The 22,112-nt window shown below is 33.1% G+C and overlaps 1 protein-coding gene, 2 long non-coding RNA genes and 1 pseudogene across 3 annotated transcripts; all 4 read left to right on the top strand.

The window, feature by feature from the left end:
* The first annotated feature begins 32 nt into the window (after positions 1–32).
* LOC107904091 (tRNA (adenine(58)-N(1))-methyltransferase catalytic subunit TRMT61A-like) lies at positions 33–5,356 on the top strand. The gene is made up of 6 exons (XM_041089377.1): positions 33–272; positions 343–440; positions 3,435–3,492; positions 4,402–4,508; positions 5,104–5,157; positions 5,314–5,356. The coding sequence occupies exons 1-6, from the start codon at positions 33–35 to the stop codon at positions 5,354–5,356; spliced, it is 600 nt and encodes a 199-aa protein (XP_040945311.1).
* Positions 5,357–7,125: 1,769 nt separating this feature from the next.
* LOC107904098 (uncharacterized) lies at positions 7,126–11,006 on the top strand. The gene is made up of 4 exons (XR_001686119.2): positions 7,126–7,657; positions 7,916–8,033; positions 8,111–8,199; positions 10,242–11,006. It is a non-coding gene; the product is annotated as an uncharacterized lncRNA (long non-coding RNA).
* A 742-nt stretch (positions 11,007–11,748) lies between these two features.
* On the top strand, positions 11,749–19,407 carry LOC107904065 (ketol-acid reductoisomerase, chloroplastic-like; annotated as a pseudogene).
* Positions 19,408–19,865: 458 nt separating this feature from the next.
* Positions 19,866–20,778, top strand: LOC107904103 (uncharacterized). Its single transcript, XR_001686120.2, has 2 exons — positions 19,866–20,400; positions 20,570–20,778. It is a non-coding gene; the product is annotated as an uncharacterized lncRNA (long non-coding RNA).
* The last annotated feature ends 1,334 nt before the right edge of the window (positions 20,779–22,112 follow it).

Here is a 22,112-nt window from a genome sequence, read left to right as displayed (position 1 = left end):
AATGTGTTTTTCGTTTTTTAAGGATATTGCTTATGGATTCCTCAATGAAGATATCGTTCAATCGCTGCATTAGAGATGGAGATTTGATTATTGTAAATGAGAGGCATGATACTATGAAAGCTGTTAAAGTGTGCGAGAACTTGGTTCTTCAAAATCGTGTCGGTGTATTTAAACATTCAAATTGGATAGGGAAGCCATTTGGTTCCATAATTTTCAGCAACAAAGGTGGATTCGTTTACCTATTGGCTCTGACACCGGAGTTATGGACTTTGGTTCTAAGTCATAGGACTCAGATTCTTTAAATTGCGGATATTAGCTTTGTGATTATGTACTTGGAAGTAGTTCCTGGTTGTTTGGTTCTTGAATCCGAGACTAGTAGTGGCTCCAACGGGACATGTGTATACCTTTGATTTCCATGAACAGAGCGCTGCCTCAGCTAGGTAAGCCTTAATGTTTATCGTTTGCAAAAGTGCATTGTGATGAAATATGATATAGTAACTGCTTAGGTTGAACTTGAATTCTGGGTTATCTTGAGTTGATGTCTTCATAGATCTACATTTTGTTGCCGTGATACTCCATTGTCTCTAATTGTGTCGGCTTACAGATCTTTATTAGTTTCATTAGTGAGTGCATTGTTATGAAATTTTGGTTTCAAAGATAGTTATGAAATATGATTTTAGAAACTGCTTAGGTTGAGCTTGAATTCTAGGTAGATTTCAGAAGTCTGTTCAGGTAGATGTATTCTTCGATCGACATTTTGTTGCTGTCATGCGTCATAGTCTCAAAATTATCTCGGTTTTGTGGAACCTTGCGTAAGACTCATTTATGATGCATATTTTATTCCATTATATGGTTTCTGTTTGTCTAATTGATAATAGAAAGATCCAAGGATGGTTGTTTTTTTTTTCTTTGATTCTTCTGTGTTGGTTCGCGAAAGAAGGAATGTTTTATGATTTTTCACTCCTTCAACAGAGAGGACTGGAATAAGCTCGATATGAATAGTATGATGATTACTTTGTAGTTTAGTTTCAATTTACATTTACGGAAAATTCAGTTTTGATACTTGGTTTTTGTAAATTGATGTCGTAAATATTATTATTAAATATTTACGGAGTTAGGTTGTAGGTGAATTGAATTTCGGTTAGATAATTTCGTTTATTTAATGCACAATTTAAGTACAGGGACTAAATCGCCTAGGTAGTAAAAGTGTGATTGTTATTAAATTAAAAGCTAAAATATAACTAAGGGATTTATCTAAGAAATAAACCATTATATAAATAGTTACGTCTATAGTCGCCGTTTATGACTTAAATATGTCTTTAATATATATATTTTTTCCTTTTTCTCTCCATCTTCTCCAAAAACGCCGAAACTCAAGGGGAGAAAATGGGAGAAGGAAATTCTTTAAAATTTCTTTTCCTTGACCGTGAGAAGGGAAATCGGTGGTGAAAGGAAGGGGAAAACTTCATGTTTTCTTCTATAATATATTTTTCTTTGTCTGTACTTTTCTTTTCTTTTGCTGGTCCGAATGGATGAAACAAAAAGGGAGGTCACTTGCATGGAGGGAGAGGCCATGGATTTGGCATATTAAATAGTTGTTTCTTCATATTAAGAAGCTTGAGAGGTGGGAGACGGTCAAATTGGTAAAGGCGAGGAGAAAGTTTGTGCTCTTAACATAAATTTGGGGAAGAATTCGGTAAGTTTCCCTTGAAAGTTACTCACACACTTACTCGTTTAGGTAATTGTCAAGCCGAATTAACTAGTTGGTGCCTTCAATTAAGTCGTCTGAATTTTATGATTAAACTGTCAATTAGCTGCTGTTGATTTTCGGTTAGGAGCAAATAAATCATGTTGGAAATTTGAAGAAATAGTTGTAAATAAAGAAAAAATCCTGCTGTTTGGTTATGGTGTGAGTTTAAGTTATTTCTTGAATCATTGGTTGTACTCTGATGCTGGTAAGTGTGATGAAAATTGAGGGAAAAGTCTTGATGATTGTTAGTTGTTGAGTGAACTATGTGGCATGCAAACTCCATGCATGCTGTCCGAATATGACCTATTGTAACGAAATTAAGATAACCTGCGGCTGGAATTGATTAAATATTAAGGTCTTAAGCTGCAATTAGAAGATGTCATGGTTATAATTAAGATGTCCTACTGCTGTATCGTGATTAAAATGCAAGTATTCATGCTGTAAGTATTCATGTTGTCTTAAAACATTTTCTGAAGTGGATTAATTGTTGTAATTTAAACGGCCTTAATAATGAAATTGTGGTATCTTAAAACAATAAATTGAGTGGAGTTATAGCTGTAATTTACAATGCTTGGGTGCCGTGGTTAAAATGTATAACTCTGGGATTGATATTGATGATGTGCTGTTAATGAATAAATTGAGTTTTATTTGCTGAATGACATTTTTTTTAGAAATACAAATTGAGTGTTGCTAATGGTGAGTTTTCTTTAAACTCCTTTATTATTTCGATGCTTTTTGCACTGGTTAAACTCGTTTATTTCAGATTTAGTTGTTGTACAATTAGTGCAAAAATTTCCTGTTGCTCAAGCAAAGTAGATGCTGTTGCTGCTCTTTTTGTACTTTTAAAGCCCTATTCAAGTGTTGCAAATTGAAGAATTTAAATGCTGTGAATTGAAGTGTTAACGTGCTGCAAATTGAAGTGTTTTAAATGTTGTAAATTGAAGTGTTTTAAGTACTGCAAATTGAATTGTTTAGTTGTTGGAAATTGAGATGTTTATCGCTGTAATTGAGGTGTATAAACGTTGTTAATTGGGATGTTAAAGTGTTGTAAGTTGAGGTGTTTAAATGCTGTAAATTGAAGTGTTTAATTGCTGTAAATTGAGGTGCTCAAATGATGTAAATTGAAGTGTTTAAGTGCTGCAAATTGTGGTGTACAAATGAGTTTAAAATTAGTTGCAGGTGAAAATAAGTTAGAAAACAAAATTGCACTTGATGTTATTTTACAACAAGTTATGTTGTCATTGTAAGCTGTCCGAATATTTGTTTACACTGTCCAAATGATCACAAACATAAGTTGAATTCTTGATGTAAAATAAGTCATTGTAGTGATGCAATTTAAGTTGCTTGAATGTTATAAATGTAGGTTGGCTAAATATGCAATTGGAATATTTGCGATGTTGTGGACGTGGTTTGAGTTGCTAAGAAATGATATGACCATAAATTAAATAGAATGATATGAATTGTTGTAAGGATGATAGTTGGTTGAGAAGCTTGTAATGTTTGATTGTATTGCTTGTGTTATTAGATCTAAATGGTGTCCATTGGTGCCAATTTCTTCTTTTAGAAAAAAAAAAAGAAATCTTTTTTTTAGAATAATTCTCGACAGTAAATGTTCCTTCCCTTTTCACTTCGATGTGAATTACCGGGATCATTCCTTCTCATTTACTTGTTTTTTTTTTTTCAGATTTGACAAAATCATCAACAAGGAAATCCCAGCTACCGTGGTGTATGAAGATGATAAGGTGCTGATTTTTTTCTTTTTACTTCTGATTTTAAATTCTGCGGATTCTGTCACTGCTTATTTGTACGCTGGAAAGATCTTTTAGAAATCAGGCCTTTTTTTTCCTTCTTGAACTATGGCTTGATTCTTGCAACAGGTGATGCTTATTTTATATATATTTTTTCTATTTGTTTCTTAAAACAAATTTCCCTTGACCAAATTCTGGTCGTGACCTGGAACTTGGTCTGGCTTTTAACAATTCAAAAGGCACTACTTTTGACCTTTTCCACTTTTATCTTAAAATGGATAGAAATGCAAACACCTCCTGCCCTTATAAGTTGGAGAAGATACGTCGTCCTTGTGCATTTTGACAAGTAGCCCGCTATTGGCCTAAAGTAATGTATGGAGACTTGTGGGGTGCCACATTCTAAGTTAGAATGAGAGAGTAGAGGTTCTTTTGTTTGTCTTAAGAGCTGTCTATATAAAGGGCTGTGTTTTTTATTTTTGTTTAATTTATTTTCACTAGCGGTCTTGCTAAGGGTAATAGATGAGAATTTGTTGGAATTTTGAGGGATGCTGATTGTATTTAAGAGGATGGATTCTAAGGAATGAACGTGGAAGTGGCCATATGCCTTGAAATTATTGGGTTCATTAATTGGATCAGTCAGCTGGTCAAATTTTTTCAGGGAAATGAGATAGCAAATGTATTAGGTAAGGCTGGCATTTGAAGGGAAGTATTTTCTTGGCTTTATGGTGATATTTGTTCTGTTTTATTGAGTTATCTGTGCGATCATTGGTATTTCCGTGTCCTGGCGCTGTCTGTTCTTACTTGGTGTTCGAGTTTTGGTTGACTTGTGCTACTGATGTTTTAATTCTACATATTGGTTCTGAAATGTCTTTGTCCTTTGTTTGCTTTTGTGAGTGTTGTCAGTTATTAGTGAAAGTTGTCTTAACAAAAAAAGAAGATAGCAGGATTTTTCATGTTCAAGTAAGAGTTAGAAAGAATGCAATTGGCTTCATAATTGTTAATGGAAAGAGGTTAGCACTTCCAAGAGAAGTTAAGTGGACCACGTTTAAAATTTTAGATAATTTTGATGATGAAAACTGGTGAAGGCCACTCATTGATAGATTAGAGTTTAAGTAGCTTTCAGGAATGCTAGCTGAAACTTTGGAACATCAATTCCAAATTGAACAAATGAAAATGTTGTTGGCATTAGCAAAATCAGAAATATGTCTGCAGATGCACAACTAAAATTAGACCTAATGTATAAAGCTTGATTAGGTGAGCTGAATCAGGTAGAGATATTGTATGTAATAAAGCTTGATTAGGTGGTTTGAATCAGGTAAAGATATTGAATGTAACTGTATTGAAGCTGTCGAGGGTGTGTGGATTAGCAGCTAGGGGGTTGTCTGGTATGATGTTTTGAAGTTGATGTATGTGATGTTTGCTGTTTATTGCTGCCTTAATGAAAAATCCTTATTATTTTATTTCTTTCGTAACAAAGAAATATCGGTACTCACTGTTGCACTGAAAAAAAATTTATTTAGCTTTGAATTTTGCTTCCATTGGCCGAAAGCTTTAAAGCTATCACTTCTGGTAAAGATTTTACAATAATCCTTTTTATTTTTTTAGCCAAACTTATGTAGCAACTGTTCGTGGGCCTACTTCATCGGTGACTGATTTCAGGTATGAATCATCACTTCTACTTTGTCTGTCTTTTCATTTTGTTTTAGTTTCAGATCTATTCTTTATTACTTATATTTCAGTGGGTTTTATGATTTTTTGTTTTCTTCTTTATGAATCCTTTTTCTTTGCCTGCTCATCTCTGTTTTTTTGTTGAAGATATATTTATTTTTCGCTCGAAGCAAAGCAAAAGGGAAAGTAGGAGGGTTTTGAGGAGAGTGAAAAATGGTTGGTCCTACTTCATCGGAGATTGATATCAGGTATGAATATATACTTAAACTTTGTATCTCTGTTTTTAGTTTTAGATATATGCTTCTTTTTACTAATATTCTTATTGGGTATTTGTCAGGGTTTTTGGTTTTCAGATTCAAAGAATCACTGTTTCGTTCAGTTGAAATTATGGATCTGTGCGGTATTTTTTGTTTGTTTATCATGTTTTTTGTTTTTGAATTTTCTGTTTTTCAGCAGAAGATTGTTGGGGCTGGGGTTGTTGGGCTTAGCTTGAATTCAGTACAGATTTTTTTTAAGTGTGCTGTTGCATTTGATTTTCGTTCTTATTCCGTTCTCCGAATATCTCCGACCTATTCCTATGCAGTATAAGCTATTCTGTGGATATCCCCTTCATATTCCGTCCCGGTTCAGTTGTTTTAGTGTCCGGTTCAGATTTTTTGTATGTATGGACCGGACAACCTGTCGATCTTATTCCAAGGAGGGATATACTATTCTTGGGTTATGCCGATCCGGGATATCCAATTCCAGAGTGTCCGGTTCGGGGATATCCCATTCCAAGGATATCCCGGGGTTGGTTTAGTTTTTTTTTTTTTTAAGAAAAGTACTAGGCTATTATTAAAATGCAAAAACACATGAAACCAACCGGACTAAAATAAAGACCCAAAAACGATACAGTCCCAAAGGAAAACAAAGGCCTGGAAAAACTGAAACAAAAAAGAAAAGAAAAGAATCAAAATAAAAAAGATATGTATCTAAAAAAGTGACACACATGAAAAAATAATGAATGAAGAGAGAAAATGACACTTTCTTTTATTGGTTTTTTCAAAAAGATTACAAATGAAAACATTTTCAAGTTTCTTTCGCTTTTATTGTCTTCTCATTTTCCATTTTTAAACTTTTTTTCCTATTTTTCTCTCCTTAGAAAATAAATAAGACCCAATTTAAAAAAATGTAAATATTGAAGATTAAATTTATTATTAGATATATTTTAATAATTAATTATATATTTTAACCATTCTAAATGATAAATTAGGTTTGATCCAATTTAATATGTATCATAATATTTTTATAAAGAATAAGAAGAAGAAGAAGAAGAAGACAATAGATTAGCTTACAATGAAGGATGAGAGATGGAGAAAGCAGAGGGAGATAAAAGTCCATAGATTCAGCATTTTCAGTGTTTCTTTCTGAGAAAAAAAGTTTTTAATATTTTGTTTGGTTGCGGTGAAGGAGAGAACTTATAGAAAGTAAAATCTTTTGCTGTACATTAAATATACATTAAATAACTTAACGATTCTCTAATAAAATTGACTACTAAACAATAAATGACCAGTAAACAGTTTATTTCTAATGTTTGATTTCCCATTTATTCTCTTATTTTTTTTTCCAACGATGACGAAATTAAATTGCAGTGAAAGTGTAATTAAATATGAATACACTAGAAATAATTTGTCATATATAAATATTTACTTTTATTTTTATTGTCAGTCTAATTCAGTAAGTGTAAGTAGGTTTATAGTAACAAATTACTTATTAGTCAATATGTGAGTCTATAACAACATATTGTATTAGTGTTAGTATAGCAGATGTGAGGATAAAGTAAATAAAAAAAATGAAAAAAAGCTGTTTTAAAAAAGAAAAGGGATAATAAATGAAACCTAATGGTAAAAGCTTTTTATTTTTTATTTTTTTAAACTTTCGTTTAGCAGAACACATTTAGATGGTATATATTTATTTCTCATTTATTATCTCCTATTCCCCCCTCCTTTTCCCTATGTCTCTTTACGTTCTTTGTCTTTAATTTTCCCCCAAAAAATTAGAAATTTAAATAAGGTATTAATTATCATAAATGTTACCGTTGCCACATGGGGAATTAGAAATCTATTCTTTTTGGGCAGTGACGGGTAGGAGAACGCTACCCGTTTTCTTCAGACTTTTCAGATCCCGCTTCCTTCCCATTATCTCTCTCTCGGTCTCATTTCAATATTTCCTCTCATTCTTTTTCGTGAGAGCGAGAAACCCAAAGATTTTGTCTGCCGTTTCGTTTTTTTTTTGGGTGATATTGAAATCCCCTGTTTTCGCTCTGTGTTTGAAATCAATCGATGTCGGTCTGTCTGTTTCTTTTTGGTTGTTTTATTGATCTCTTCCTGTATATGCATACTGCGATGCAAACCAAGAACGAACGATTCAATAAGAGCGAGTTTCGGGTTTGGTGAGCGTTAAACGCGCCGTCGCATCGTCTGCCAAAGTGTAGAAAATCACCATCAATCGTGTAAGTGTAGAAAACCTTTTCTTGTTTTTGCTTAGCAGAATAATTTTGGGGTAAGGTTTTTCTGGGCCTGAGTCACGCTTAGATTTCGGCTTATCATTTATATTTTTGTCATTATAGTTCCTTTTCCAAATAACATGACACTAGTTCCATTCTGTTTCTTTCCGTGTTTCAAATCTAAGGATCTCATTCTGTTTGTTCTTTTTGTTTGTTTCTTGTGTTCTTTCGTGAGATAGATACCTAATTTTTCTCCTCCTGTAGATGCATATTGCAATGCAAACCAAGAACGAACGGTTCAATCAGAGCAAGTTTCGGGTTTGGTGATCGTCAAATGCGCCGTCGCATCAGCTCCAAAGTGTGGAAAATCGCCGTCAATCCTGTAAGTATAGAAATTTTTTTCTTGTTTTTGCCTAGCAGAATAATTTTTGTAATATATTCTTCTTTTCTTGTTTTTAGGTTTTAGCTTTTAGGGACATAGCTCCCCAGGCTCCTACGCACATTTAATTATTCCAAAATCAAAGGATGGCCTAACTGGTTTGTCTAAGGTACAAGTTATTTTGTCCTCACGACTAACTGAGCAGTAAACATTTATGCCCTCTATCATAGAGGAAACTACAATTGTGGCTGGGTATTAATTTGGAAAAAAAGTATGGAGTATTGTTAAAAGAATGCTGCTCAAGTTTTGTTAATTTGATTTGCCTTTTGTGTTTTGCTCACTCTTGATGCTGTATAAGGAAAAGAAAGAGAAGGACAATGGGAGTGAAGTTAAATGGAAATTGTATCAAGAAATTCTGGTGGTAGAGACTAAGAGAGTATTAGTGGTTATAAGAAGGTGGGGAACTAAAAGAACATCAATGCTGAGGAAAACCTTAAAACTTGATATGCTAGTATTGATAGGTATAGTCCATAAATCCATGAGATAAACGAGCTTCTAAATATATCCGTACAATGGAAAACCCTAATAAAACCTTAAAGCAATATCCATTATTCATCCTTGTTGGAAGAAATTGTCTTTAGAGTTAAATTGCATGTACCCCTCCTTCCTTGAGTCAAAATAGATGACCTTCCCAATGAACAGAAAGTATGTCATCGATCTAGAATTTAAAAGCTCACCAGCAACTTATTTCAATCCATCAACTTATTGCAATCACTAAAACACTTGTAAGGTGTGTGTAATGAAAACAACATAAGGCTCAAAGATGTCCGATGAAATAATTTAGTGTTAGAATTTGCAATTTGTGTATCCAAGCCTTGTTCATTTGTTTTAAATGTCATAATCATGTTTAAGGTGTCATGTATTTATTATAAGTTTTGACATTTTAAAATAATTGGTGTTATATTGATTTTGATATGCTTTTGTGCTTGTGTAATATTGTATTTTAGCTATTTTTCTTGTGTCGTGTACAATATTAACAGGTCTGTTTAGAATCTCTACTTTTGCCCATAAATTTTGTCCTAGTCTTGTTTTATTTTGTGAACTTTTTGATGTTGAACTAAAGTATCCAACTCATTTAAAATTCTTTTGCCCATATATATATTTGTATAATTTTGCTCTTTTATAATTTGCAATAAAGTAGTCAGTTTATGTTATGGAGGGAGTTCCATCTTAATTCTAATTTGTACTTACAAGGATAGCGTTACAAAAAAGCTACAAAAAGCATGAGCAAGACAGTGAGTGTTTGATGGGTAATGGGGAGTTGCGGGTGATGTGGGTATTTGAGCACCAGAGTGAAAATGGTAGTCAGCGACGGTGTTAAGTGAGAGTATTGGTTTGGTGGCGGTGAGTTACTGAGAATCTTTTTGAAGATCAAACTATTTTCTTCTCTGATAAACTTTCTCTCCACCCTTTTTTCTCTCTATTTTGAACAATATTACTTCCCGCACCAAAAAAATTCTTTGGCCAATCAGTGTTTCTAAAATAAAGATTTCTCCCTTTCAACCCCAGACAAATGTATATTTATAATTTATAATTCTGTAAACATTCTCTTTTTCTTTTTTGTAGATATTAATAACTAAATAATGGAAATAATATTAGTAAACAATAAAATGTATATTTATAATTTCAGGTATGAATATGTACTTAGACTGTCTTTTTATTTCATCTCTTTTTAGTTTCTGATATATGCTTCTTTTTACTAACATTCTCATTGGATATTTGTCAGCGTTTTCGGTTTTCAGATTCAAAGAATAACTGTTTCGTTCTGTTGAAATTATGGATCTGTGCGGTTTTTTGTAGTTTATTTATCTTGGTACTATATGTTTTTTGTTTTTGAATTGTCTGTTCCGCTTTGCTCATATTATATCTATCTTGCTTTATATTTGTTATTTTTCCTTCGCAAAATACTGTTGGGGTTTCTGTTTGTTTCTCTTCTACTTTCGTGAGGTAGATAAATTCTAAGTTTTCTCTTTCGTTTCTATTTTGTGTGTTTTTTGAAATCCCCGATTGAGGGTACTTTTGGTGGCTATGGTTTTGGTGTTGGTGCTCGCGATTCTTTCGGCATTCACATGTATTCTTTTAATTTTTTTTAAAATTTTTTATGAATTACATATATATTTGAATTTCTTTAATTTTTTTTATATTTGGCAGGCTACATTAGAGTAAAAGATGACAGTGATGGAAACTTTAAACCCATGCACCGAATGTAACCAGCAGTAAAAGAAGTCTGTCAATTACTGAATTATAGTGGGTTTGTTTTTTAGGCCTCGGTGAAGGGTTTCTTTTTTAGTGTTGTGTGGGGACAGTCTCGTCTGGTTGTTTTAGTTTCAGTTCTGCTGGGCTGGATTGGATTCTGTTGTGTGGGTTTTTTGTGAAGGGTTTGAGACCTTTTTTCATCTGGTTCGGGATTTTTCCCTTCCGGTTGAGAGATTTTATGCTCTGGTTCAGCTTATTTTAGGCTCCTATTCTTATAAACCGGTTAGGGAAAAAGCCTATTCGGGTATAGGCCGGTTGAGCTATAGTTTAGTTCGGAACAGGCCGGTTCAGGAATAGTCCTGTTCCAGGTTTTACATTATTCGGTTCGGCTATTTTAGTGACCGGTTCGGGCTTATTTTAACGTTTGGACCGGGGTACTTGTCATGCTTATCCCGGATAGGGATATCCCGTCCTTAGGATATCCCGCTCTTAGGGTATCCCGGCTCAATGGTATTCCAGTTTAGGATATCCCCGTTCGAGCTTATCCCTGTTTTGGGATATCCAAGATCGACTTAACTTGATCAATAAGTTCGCTCGTTGCTCACTACTAAGATGGCCAATATGTTTGAAGAGATACAAATGACAAAGATGACAGTAAATGAAACCCAATTGTACATTAACATTGCTCCCCAAATAATAATATATATTTGTTATAACTAATGTATATTTTATACATTTGGTATAATTAATGTATATATTTGTTTTAATTAATGCATATTTTATATTAACAAATATTTTATTTAAATGTATGTAAATTACAATAATATAACATTTAATATGAATAATATATTAAATAATATAGTTTTATAATATTAAGAAATTAATTTTAAGTTTTTACATAATAATTTTATACCATGGATAAAATTGTCTTTTATAAACTATACCTTTCCAATTCAACATCATCATTTCAATTAAGTAATTCACTTTTTAAAATATCTTAAGAAACGCTTTTCGTTTCTTTGTTCCTTATACATGCATTTTTTTTATCATTGTTTAAATTTTTTCTTCTTTTATTATTAACTTTTACATTTTTTTCTTTTTAATTAAAACAATACATTATTTTTAAATAAATAATCTTAGTTTTTTTAAAAAGTAAGTTTTTCTACATTCTTTTTTGTCTTTATCGTTCAATATTTTTAAATATTATTAAAAAATTATATTTATTGAACAAATAAAAAATAGTATTTAAATCATATTAAGCATTAGTGGAGAAATAAATCAAATTAAAACTCCTCTTTTTATTAGTTTGAAATGCCCAAATGTCTCAAATTTTAGGCTTCTCTTTGTTAGTCACCAGACTTAACATCACTAATTTATTAGATTTTGACTATCTTTTTTAACTCTTTATATATTTGATATAGTAAATAGTATTATTTTAAAATTAAATATATTCTGAGAATATTAAAAATGAGTGTATTAAATGGAAATTTGAAACCTAAATCACTTTATTACCGTTTTCATCAGTCTTTTCAAATCCTCTCTCCTTCACTTTCCCATTTCTTCACCATCTCTTTCTCTTCAAAATTTTCCCCTCTCATCCGTTTTCATCTCTTCCTTCTCAATCGTTTTTTTTTGATATGGAAATCACTTGCTTCATCCATAGATTTTGGGTTTTCAGCCGTAGGAAATATTGTTTCGGTTCGTCTTTTCAAATCTATGGATGCCTTTGTGGTTGTTCTTGTTGGATGCTTTGGGAAAGAAAGAAACTCTGGCTCTGCAAGATTTTACCAGCAATGGCCTCTCTTTTGCAGTCAACTACTTTATTATTCATATTCTCTATTACATTGATTCTTATCCCAAATAGACACGCTATTCCCTTCATCGTATTGCACGGTAATGTTCTTATCCCAATATCTTTTCTTTTCAATTTTAATGTTCATATGCACTCTCCCATGTCTTAAATTCATTCTTTAATGCCCTAAAACTTGAGATAAATGGGGATTAGGTGCCAGTTTAACCTGATACCCATATTTCTTTTATGGATATAATGCTTCAAGTTCAACTAAGACCACATAACTTCATTTCTAGCGAAATTGTTTAAGCAATTGTGTGTATAAATTGTTAAAATTCTGTTAAATGTACGGGTTAAACATGGTTCTACTTATCAGGGAATTCGTTTGACAATAGGGTTATGCTGATAACGCTTTCTGCATAATATGGTGACTAGTCTAGCAGTCTGTGGAATCGACCAAACTGAATAAAGTAAATTAAAAACAATCATCATGTGTTTCTTTAATTTTCATTTTTCTTGAAGTAGCCGTGTTCAACACATTCCCGGCCGTGGGTATAGCATATGACCCTCCAAATACATGAAATGGTTATGTTACTCGGAGTGGGTGTAAGTGTTGGACATAGGCATCTGACTTGAGTATTTTCAGTTTTTTCTAGGATTGCATGTATTTGGAGGACTCTTGGAGGACCATATCTCGATGCCCATGTCCGAGCATGTGTTGGAGATGAATTCGGACACAGTAGTTATTTAGGCAAAATGAAGAGTTGGGTTAAAATATAGTGAAAAACTTACCAAAAAAAAAGTCAAACATACCGATATAAGATGCATGCCTCTACTCACACCCGCTTGAGTCCAAGTAACATGTACTGAGTGTTGGTGCACTCATATGGTCCTCTGACTGTTTTTTTCACTGCAAACCATCAAACTGGATGAATTCTAATGTTTGTTAGTCAGATGTTTCAACTCAGTTTTGCCCTTTGATTTTTATTTGATCAATAGGGACTATGCCTAACAAGAAATTCGGAGGAACCTTCACATATTGTATCCATGTTCGACTACTTATGGTCTAAAACTATTGCTACAATATTGTGGCCATTGCATGTCTTACCAACAAAGTTTGTCTACAAAGAGATCGGCTCTGCCATTGGGATACAAAAGGTTTGATATATTAGCTACATAAACTTGTTATTGAAAATTTTTCTTCCAGCTTCAGAGTGAACTCTATTTATCAATCAATAAAACCTGCATGTATTGTCTATGTTTCGCCAACTCTTTCGTTTTTCTTTTCTTGAAGTACTTGGGTGTGACACTTGTGTTTGACATATCACTGGACATTGCTTGGGGATATTAGTCGAGCCTTCAAATATATGGAAAAGCATACGCAAAATTAAACATATCAGTGTTGCTTACATACCCGTATTTGACACTCACACCTGTGTCATATAACGTAGTGTAATGCAATTGAAAAATAAGAAACCTTACAAAGGAGAAAAAGAAGAGGAACCCATATTATTATTTTCCCTTTTATGTGCAAAGATCCTTGTTGGAATGTTCCTTTTATTTTTCTTTGTTCAGCATTTCTAGTATTTCTGTTCTGGGTTTTATTGATTATTTTCTATCGTCCTCTAGACTGCCAAAAGCCGAGGTGGAAGTTTGCCAACGCATATTGAAAAGTTTTATGGGGTTGGATGCTAATATGTTTTTAGTTTTCAAATGAAAAGGTTACTAGTCAATTTATCTCTTATTTTATGATGGCTCGTATGTGCAGACAATTGGTCTGGAAGTGCAGAATGGATATGGTTTAATAGAAACATCACCTTGCGTTACTGGTCGACAACCTTATTATAATGTAAGACAGCTGTAGGTCTTTCTATTATAATATTCAACTGAAACTATTCTCTTTCTTCCATGCTACCCCTGATAGAACATGTGATTTCTCCTAAGCAATGTGAATAAATTCTTAAAAAGAGAAATAATAGTTATATATCGGTAATCTCTGTTGCCCCTGCTCTTATTTTTTCTTGTATTACACGCGTCTGACTCTTAGACAGACTTGCATACAGGGATATGTCCCTACAAAAACATTCCAAATGAATGGAAAAGCTTAAAAAAATTGAACACACGTACATTGGATACATATCCGTATATAAGGCTCGCACCTGACTCCAAGTAACTAGCTAGAAATCTACTTTTATAAATACAGGATATTGGGGAATAATGTGTTTGAGATCAATTGAAAAGTAAACATGTTATGCTGGTACTATCTTTTCTTGCTAAGTTCCTTAATTGGATCAAAGGAAAGGATCTATGTATGTGCTTTGGTATGAAAGTGAGTTTAAGAGAGTTTTCGTAAGCAGTTAATAAAATGTAAAGAAAAAAATAAAACATAAATGGGGATTTTGGTTTTCAGGTTTACAATTCACTGTTTCGCTCTGTGTTTGAAATCTATCGATATGGGTCTGTCTGTTTCTTTTTGGTTGCTTTATCGGAGACTGATTTCAGGTATGAATCTTTACTTGGGTTTGCGTTTTCATTTCTTTGCCTTTGTCTTTGTTTTTGTTTTTGTCTTTTGCCTTTTCATTTCTATTTTATGGTTTTTGGTTTTCAGGTTTAGACATCACTGTTTCGTTCCGTGTTTCAAATCTATTGATCTTGATCTGTTTGTTCTTTTTGTTTGTTTCCTGTGTACTTTTGCGAGGTACAAGTCCTAAGTTTTCTCCTCTGTTTCTGTTTTTTATGATTTATGCAATCCCCCTTACTATGTTTTTTTTTATGGGAACATCTCTGTTTTTTAGTTTTTGATACATGCTTTTCACTTGAATTTATTTGAGTTTTTTTTTACCTTCTCTTGGCCAAATCCGAGTAAGGCTGTCAAACTTGAGTTCAACTTGACAATGACTGAATTGATTTGAGTTTTACTTGTAGCCGAATCCAAGTGACTTATGGGCACATGTATCTGGTTTTTACCCCTAGTATTGATGTTCATTTTTTAGATACGAGAGTTACACATTTTAATTTTAGATTAATTCTAGATGGTTGAGCCATGCATGATTAGTTGATTAAAGATTTTAATTACTCCGATGAATCAAAATAACTTTCTTTTGTGATAAATGTTCTCTTTCTCATTCTGTATGTTGGATTGATCTTCATGTTTAAATTATCCAAATTAAATGCTAATTATACTGCTATGACAGATCTCTAGTTAAACTTATTGTGAAGGGAAACTATTTGATTCTAAATGCTGCTTTTAAAATATTTTTGGACTACCTTGCAGTGGAATTCAAAAGCGGATATCTTCAAGCCCCAAAGCTATTAAATTAATAGTATTTTCATTCATAAGGATCAGCTTGGCATACACGGAGTTGATTATGAGGTGATGGCAATTTTTGTGAAACTAAAGTTGAATTCTGCAGATTCCTTGTTAATTCTTTATGTTGTTATGCACTCTCCCATGGCTTAAATTCATTCTTTAATGCCCTAAAACTTGAGATAAATGGGGATTTTAGATGCCAGTTTAACGTGATACCCATATTTATTTTATGGATATAATGCCTAAAGTTCAACTAAGACCACATACTTCATTTCTACTGAAATTGTTTAAGCAATTGTGTCTTCGTATAAATTGTTAAAATTCTGTTAAATGCACATTCAAGGTTAAACATGGTTCTGCTTATCTGGGAATTCGTTTGACAATAGGGTTATGCTGATAACGCTTTCTGCAGAATATGGTGACTAGTCTAGCAGCCTGTGGAATTGACCAAACTGAATAAAGCAAATTAAAAACTATCATCCTGTGTTGCTTTAATTTTCATTTTTCCTAAAGTATCCATGTTCAACACATTCCCGGACGTGGGTATAGCATATGACCCTCCAAATACATGAAAGGTTATGTTATTCGAATTTCGGTGTAAGTATTGGACGTAGGTAGGAATCTGACCTGAGTATTTTCAGTTTTTTCTAGGATCGCATGTATTTGGAGGACTTTTGGAGGACTATATCTCGATGCCCATGTCTGAGCATGTGTTGGAGATGAATTCAGACACGATAGTTATTTAGGCAAAATGAAGAGTTGGGTTAATATAGAGAAAAACTTACCAAAAAAAGTCAAACATACCCATATAAGGTGCGTGCGTGTCACATGTACCGAGTGTTGGTGCACTCATATGGTCCTCTGACTGCCTTTTTCGCTCCAAACTATCAAACTGGATGAATTCTAATGTTTGTTAGTCAGTTGTTTCAACTCAGTTTCGCCGTTTGATTTTTATTTGATCACAAAAATATCCAGTCCGCTATTGGGATAGAAAAGGTTTTATCTATTATCTACCTAAACCCTAAACGTTCCATTCTACTTTCTTAACTACTGTTTTTTCCATTCTTTTCAAATATTTTCCTTCTGTCCTGTTTTCTTTCTCCCAGCCTCCTTTCTTGTCCTTTCTTTCTTCACACACACAAATACTGTACATTACGTAGAGAAACCCTAAGTTTTGTTTGTCGTTTCTGTTATTTGTGATTTTTGAAATCCCCTAATTCATTGGAGATTCATTTCATGGATGAATATGCATTTAACTTTGTTTCTTTCCTTTTCATCTCTGTTTTTAGTTTCAAATATATGCTTCTTTCTACTAATCTTTTTAGTGGACTTTTGCCAGGGTTTCCTGTTTTCTTATTCAAAGATTCACTGTTACGTTCCGTTGAAATTATGGATCTCGGTGTGGTACTTTTTGGTTCTTTATCTTGTACTATATGTTCTTTTTTTTTTCTTCAATTTGTTTGTTTCCGTCTACTTTATATTTCCTTTTCTTTTTTTCTTCGCTAAATACTGTTTCGGTTTCTCTTTTAGGGCTTCTGTTTTGGCGTTTGGGCCTGTGCCCTCCTTAGTTTATGGCCTTTTGGGCTTTTATCCCGCTTGGAGGCTGTCTGACCCTATTTGCAAATGCACAGTAAGTTGCTTCTATTGTGAAAGTCTCTAAATCTGTGTTCTCTTTTTGCATACTGGTTTGTGATCCATCTTTTTACTCGGGCCACGGATTTGGTTTTGTTTTCATTTTTTTAGTGTTTTGGGTTGGGTTGTTTTGGAATGCGTTTGAGCTGTTTTTATGTCCAGTTTTCTTTTGATAGTATTTAATTTTAAAAAGATTAGTAAAATAATTTTGAACATAACTGTTTAATTTTGAAGCAATTGTTTTAAAATTAAATAAGTTTAAAAAAATTTAATATAATTTAAAATTTTAAGGTTTTTTACTTCTCTCTGTTAATTTGTCCAAAACAGTAGTAGTGATTTAAAGAAGGTTTTAATTACCATAAATGTTACCGTTGCATTATTCGTAATCTGAACCTGCTTTTATGTTATTTGGACATCATGCTTTGGATTTTTCTGTTTAGTTGTTAAGAATTTTTTATCCGGTACAGATTTTTAACTGGCCTGCTGTAGTTAATTTCCGTTCTTATTCTGCTCCGACTTTGTTCCTGTCATATAGTGCCTGAATAGCTTCTTCAGTAGTTGCTTTTTTTTTTTGTCTGGATAATAGTTAGATAGAAGTATAATTTGTTCCGAGCTTTCTTATTGCCGGCAATAGGATGACATTTTCCGGAAATTAATTAACTATCCGTAAAAAGTGGTCAGTTTTTTTTATGTTTTTAATTTTTGAGTTCGGTGTTTTGATGTTTAGAAATTGCTGTTTTGCTATGTGTTCGGTGGTCGGTCGCCCTTGGATCACCTTTCACCTTTGCTAATACTTTAGAGCAGGAATACAAGAGTGACATCTTTGGGGAGCGGGGTAAGTAATTTTCCATGCACTTCTGCAATCAATTTCGAATGCTTTTTCTTTCCTTTTTCTCCTTAAATTATTGTGCTTTGATGATTATTTCTAGGCATTCTTCTTGGTGCTGTTCAGGGAATTGTGGAGTCTTTGTTTAGAAGATACACTGAAAATGGAATGAGCGAGGATCTTGCTTACAAAAACACTGTTGAATGCATTACAGGAATTATATCAAAGACCATCTCAACACAGGTTGCCCATTGTGTCCGATTTCTCAAACCTCTTATATTTCCTCATCCTTATCTGCTTATTTTCTGTTTTGCTCTACTCCTGTTGGTGCACTCAGACCTGTTAAGTGTTTGTATTTATTCACTGTATTATATTTCTGTCCTTTAACAGTGCATGTTGGCTGTATACAACTCCATGTCCGAAGAGGGAAAAAGGGAATTTGAGACTGCCTATAGCGCATCTTATACCCGTGCATGGATATACTGTATGAGTGCTATGAAGATGTAGCCAGTGGAAGTGAAATCTGCAGTGTTGTATTGGCTGGGCAATGGTTTTATGTAAGTATTTTCTTTAATCTGCTGTTGATACTTCAACTTGTAATGGGTTCAAGTTTCTCATTATCTGGACTTTAAGGTTGCACATATTTATCGTTATATAGTTACAGCCTTCTTTGCACTTTGGACCACTAAGATTCATTCATTGTTTGGCATTGTTTTACAGGAGAAGGATGGTCTCCCTGCTTTTCCAATGGGAAAAATTGATCAGACACGCATGAGGAAATTTGGTGAGCGAGTCCAAAAGGCACGCCCATCTGGTGATTTAGGGGCATTGTATCCTTTTACTGCCGGTGTCTATGTGGCCTTGATGATGGCTCAGGTAGGATGCTTGCCTTTGATATAGACTAAGGCTGTTACACCTGTCTGATGATCTTTTGTACCGGTTTGAATAATTTCAGATCGAGATATTAAGAAAGGACGCTCGTACTCTGAGATCATCAACGAGAGTGTGATAGAGGCAGTGGATTCATTAAATCCATTTATGCATGCTCGTGGAGTTTCCTTCATGGTTGATAACTGCTCTACCACAGCACGATTGGGATCCAGGAAATGGGCCCTACGGTTTGATTACATCCTAACCCAACAGGCTTTTGTGGCTGTCGACAAGGGCACTCCCATGATATTCTCAGCAACTTCTTGTCAGACCAGTGCATGGTGCCATTGAAGTCTGTGCTCAATTGAGGCCGACGGTTGACATTCCGGGGACCCCCGATGCTGATTTTGTGCGACCAGAGTTGCGTTTTGAGATAATGAGATAATGATGCTTAATAATGTACTTCTTGTTTGTTTTGTGGTAGTACGTTGCCAATTTCCTCCGGCCGTTAAAAAATTCAGAGTGAATCGGCCTGTTCAGCCTGAAATTTGTAGTCTGTTACTCTGTTTTTCTTTGGGATCCGTAGAATTTTTTTATTTATTTTGACGTTAGTGCTTGTATTTTATAAAAATTTCCCTATAATTTGGTATTTTAAATTTTAATGGGATTACTAAACCCCAGTTGGCATCAATATGCGTATTTTCTAATGTATCTCTAATCTATATACCTATTATAATATATAATCTGTCATTCCCACAAGCCCATTTGGAATTTTTGGAGGGAATTAGGGAATAATAATCAGTCTATTTGTATGATTTGATTTGACTGATGAGGCCCTAGCATGGACCATCACCATACCCAATTTTTCATACAGCCCATTATTCTAACGTTTCATATTTAATAAATAAAAACATATTTCATATTTATTTATTTTTTTCTAACGTTTCTTTTACTTCTTTGTCTGGTAATTGGGAACGAAAACATTTTTTATATTTATTTCCCATTTATTATCTTCGATTCCCCCACCTTTTTTTTCCTAACGTCTCTTTATTTTCTTTGTCTTTAATTTGATAATTTCCCAAAAAATAAAGTATTTTAAAGAAGGTATTAATTATTATAAATGTTACCGTTGTCACATGGGAATTTAGAAAATCTATTCTTTTTGGGCAGTGACGGGCAGGAGAAAAGCTGCCCGTTTTCTTCAGCCTATTCAAATTCCCTTCCTTCTCCATCATTGGAAATTTAAGTTCTCTTTAAATTTATTTTCCTTTATTTATTTCCCCTTTTATTCTCTGTTGTTTTTACATTCTTTGATCTCTGTTCATCTTCTCTTTCATTTTCTTTATTGTCTCTCCCTTCTTTTCTTGTCATTTCGTAACAAACCCTAGGCACTTCCGCGGCATCAACACCTTCCGGCGTCTTACCTCCGATCAAAGGCCAGCTTCCTTCTCATTATTCGAAATTTGGATCCTCAAATCTATCTCTTCTATCCATAGCACCCCATTTATTCGCCGACTCCATCTCTCTCTGTCTGTTTTGAATTTCTTCCTCTCATTTTTTTTAGTTTTGGGTCACCGAATGCCAAAAAAAAAAAACACGAAAAGACGCTACACTAGATTTTCTTTGCCGTTTCTGGTTTTTGTGATTTTTTGTAATTCCCTGCTTCATCGGTGACTGATTTCAGGTATGAATCATCACTTTTTCTCTGTCTGTCTTTGCTATTTCATTTCGTTTTAGTTTCAGATCTATTCTTTATTACTTGTTTTTCAGTGGGTTTTCTTTTATGGTTTTTTTTGTTTTGTTCTTTATAAATCCTTTGTCTTTGCCTGTTCATCTCTGTTTTTTTGTTTCAGATATATTTATTTATCATTCGAAGCAAAGGAAAGGGAAAGTAGGTGGGTTTTTAGGATATGAAAAATGGTTGGTCCTGCTTCAACGAGATTGATTTCAGGTATGAATATGTACTTAAAATTTGTCTTTTTCTTTCATCTCTGTTTTTAGTTTCAGATATATACTTCTCTAATAAAATTGACTACTGACCAGTAAAGAGTTCTTTTTCTAATGTTTCATTTTCCATTCATTCTTTTTATTTTTCCAACGATGAAGAAATTAAATTGCAGTAAAAACGTAATTAAATATGAATACACTAAAAATAATTTGTCATATACAAATATTTATTTTTATTTTTATTGTCAGTTTAATTCGGTTAGTGTAAATAGGTTTATAGTTACAGATAAATGAAACCTAATGGTAAAAAGCTTTATTTATTTATTTATTTTAAACTTCCGTTTAGCAGAATTCGTTTAGATTGTATATATCTTTTTTAAGGGCAGAACCCTATTCAGCCCTTTTCAAAATTTCTATTTTATTGTTTTTATTTTTTCAAAAAGAATTAAACTATTGACTGTTTTCATTTTGATAGATAAGAGTCAACTTTTTTCAGGAAAACGCCATTAAATTAAATTAATTTTATTTCTAATAGTGCCTGAATAACCTATCCAATAGTTGCTTTTTTATGTCTTTATTTGGTTTTATGTAATATGCTTTGCTTCATTGTCTTTTCCGTTCTCTGTTTTTAATTTAAGAACTATGCTATTGTACTTTTATTTCTTGGTTTATTTTATGGTTTTTGGTTTTCAGGTTTAGAAATCACTGTTTCTATTCATTTTATTTTTTTCTTAGTAAAATAATTTGAATCTGGTTCAGATTTTTTAAGTTTACTGGTGTAATTTTCGTTCTTATTCCGCAGTTTTAATTTAAGATCTAATCAACGGTAAAAAAAGTCAGTTACTTTAAATGAGAAGCAAAAATTCTGAAATTGTACTGGGCGTGACCAGCTTAACCCCATATTCTCTCCTATTTTTCCCTTATTTCTTACGTTCCTTTCTCCTGTTCTTGACAAATATTTTCCTTCTCTGTTGTTTTTTCTTCTCTCAGCCTCCTTTCCTATGTTCTCTTCAATCTATGGTTCTCCCATTCATTCGCCGTCTCTCTCTCTCTCTATATATCCTTTCAATTTTTTCCTCAAATTCTTTAGCTTTGGGTAATCAAATTTCGTTTTTTGTTTTTTTGTTGTTTCTGTTTTTTGTAATTTTCGAAACAATACATCATGGGAGATTGATTTTAGATGTCTCTTTCCTGGTTATCTCTTTTAATCTCTGTTTTTAGTTTCAGATATATGCATCTTTTTACTAATATTTTCAGTTTGTTTTTTTTCAGGGATACAATATTAGTTTTTTAACAATGTTAGTAAGTTCAGGTTTTTGTTATCTATTAAATATATATAAAGGTAATGGACTGTTGATTGTATAATTAGATTAAAAATCCACTTCTTAGAGCGAACGGGCATACTTGACAGTTGATTGTATAATATATATAAAACAAATAAATGTAGTC

Source organism: Gossypium hirsutum, chromosome D02 (genome assembly GCF_007990345.1).
Source record: "Gossypium hirsutum isolate 1008001.06 chromosome D02, Gossypium_hirsutum_v2.1, whole genome shotgun sequence".
Taxonomy (NCBI): Eukaryota; Viridiplantae; Streptophyta; class Magnoliopsida; order Malvales; family Malvaceae; genus Gossypium; species Gossypium hirsutum.
This window is presented reverse-complemented; position numbering and strand designations above follow the sequence as displayed.

What these genes read in the sequence shown, in the direction of transcription:
- LOC107904091 (XM_041089377.1), top strand. Translation starts at nt 33, where the DNA reads ATGGATTCCTCAATGAAGATATCGTTCAATCGCTGCATTAGAGATGGA. An exon ending in TGGTGTATGAAGATGATAAG is followed by an intron (nt 3,493 to 4,401) that starts GTGCTGATTTTT and finishes GAGTGTTGTCAG; the next exon opens with TTATTAGTGAAAGTTGTCTT. An exon ending in ATAATTGTTAATGGAAAGAG is followed by an intron (nt 4,509 to 5,103) that starts GTTAGCACTTCC and finishes TTATTTTTTTAG; the next exon opens with CCAAACTTATGTAGCAACTG.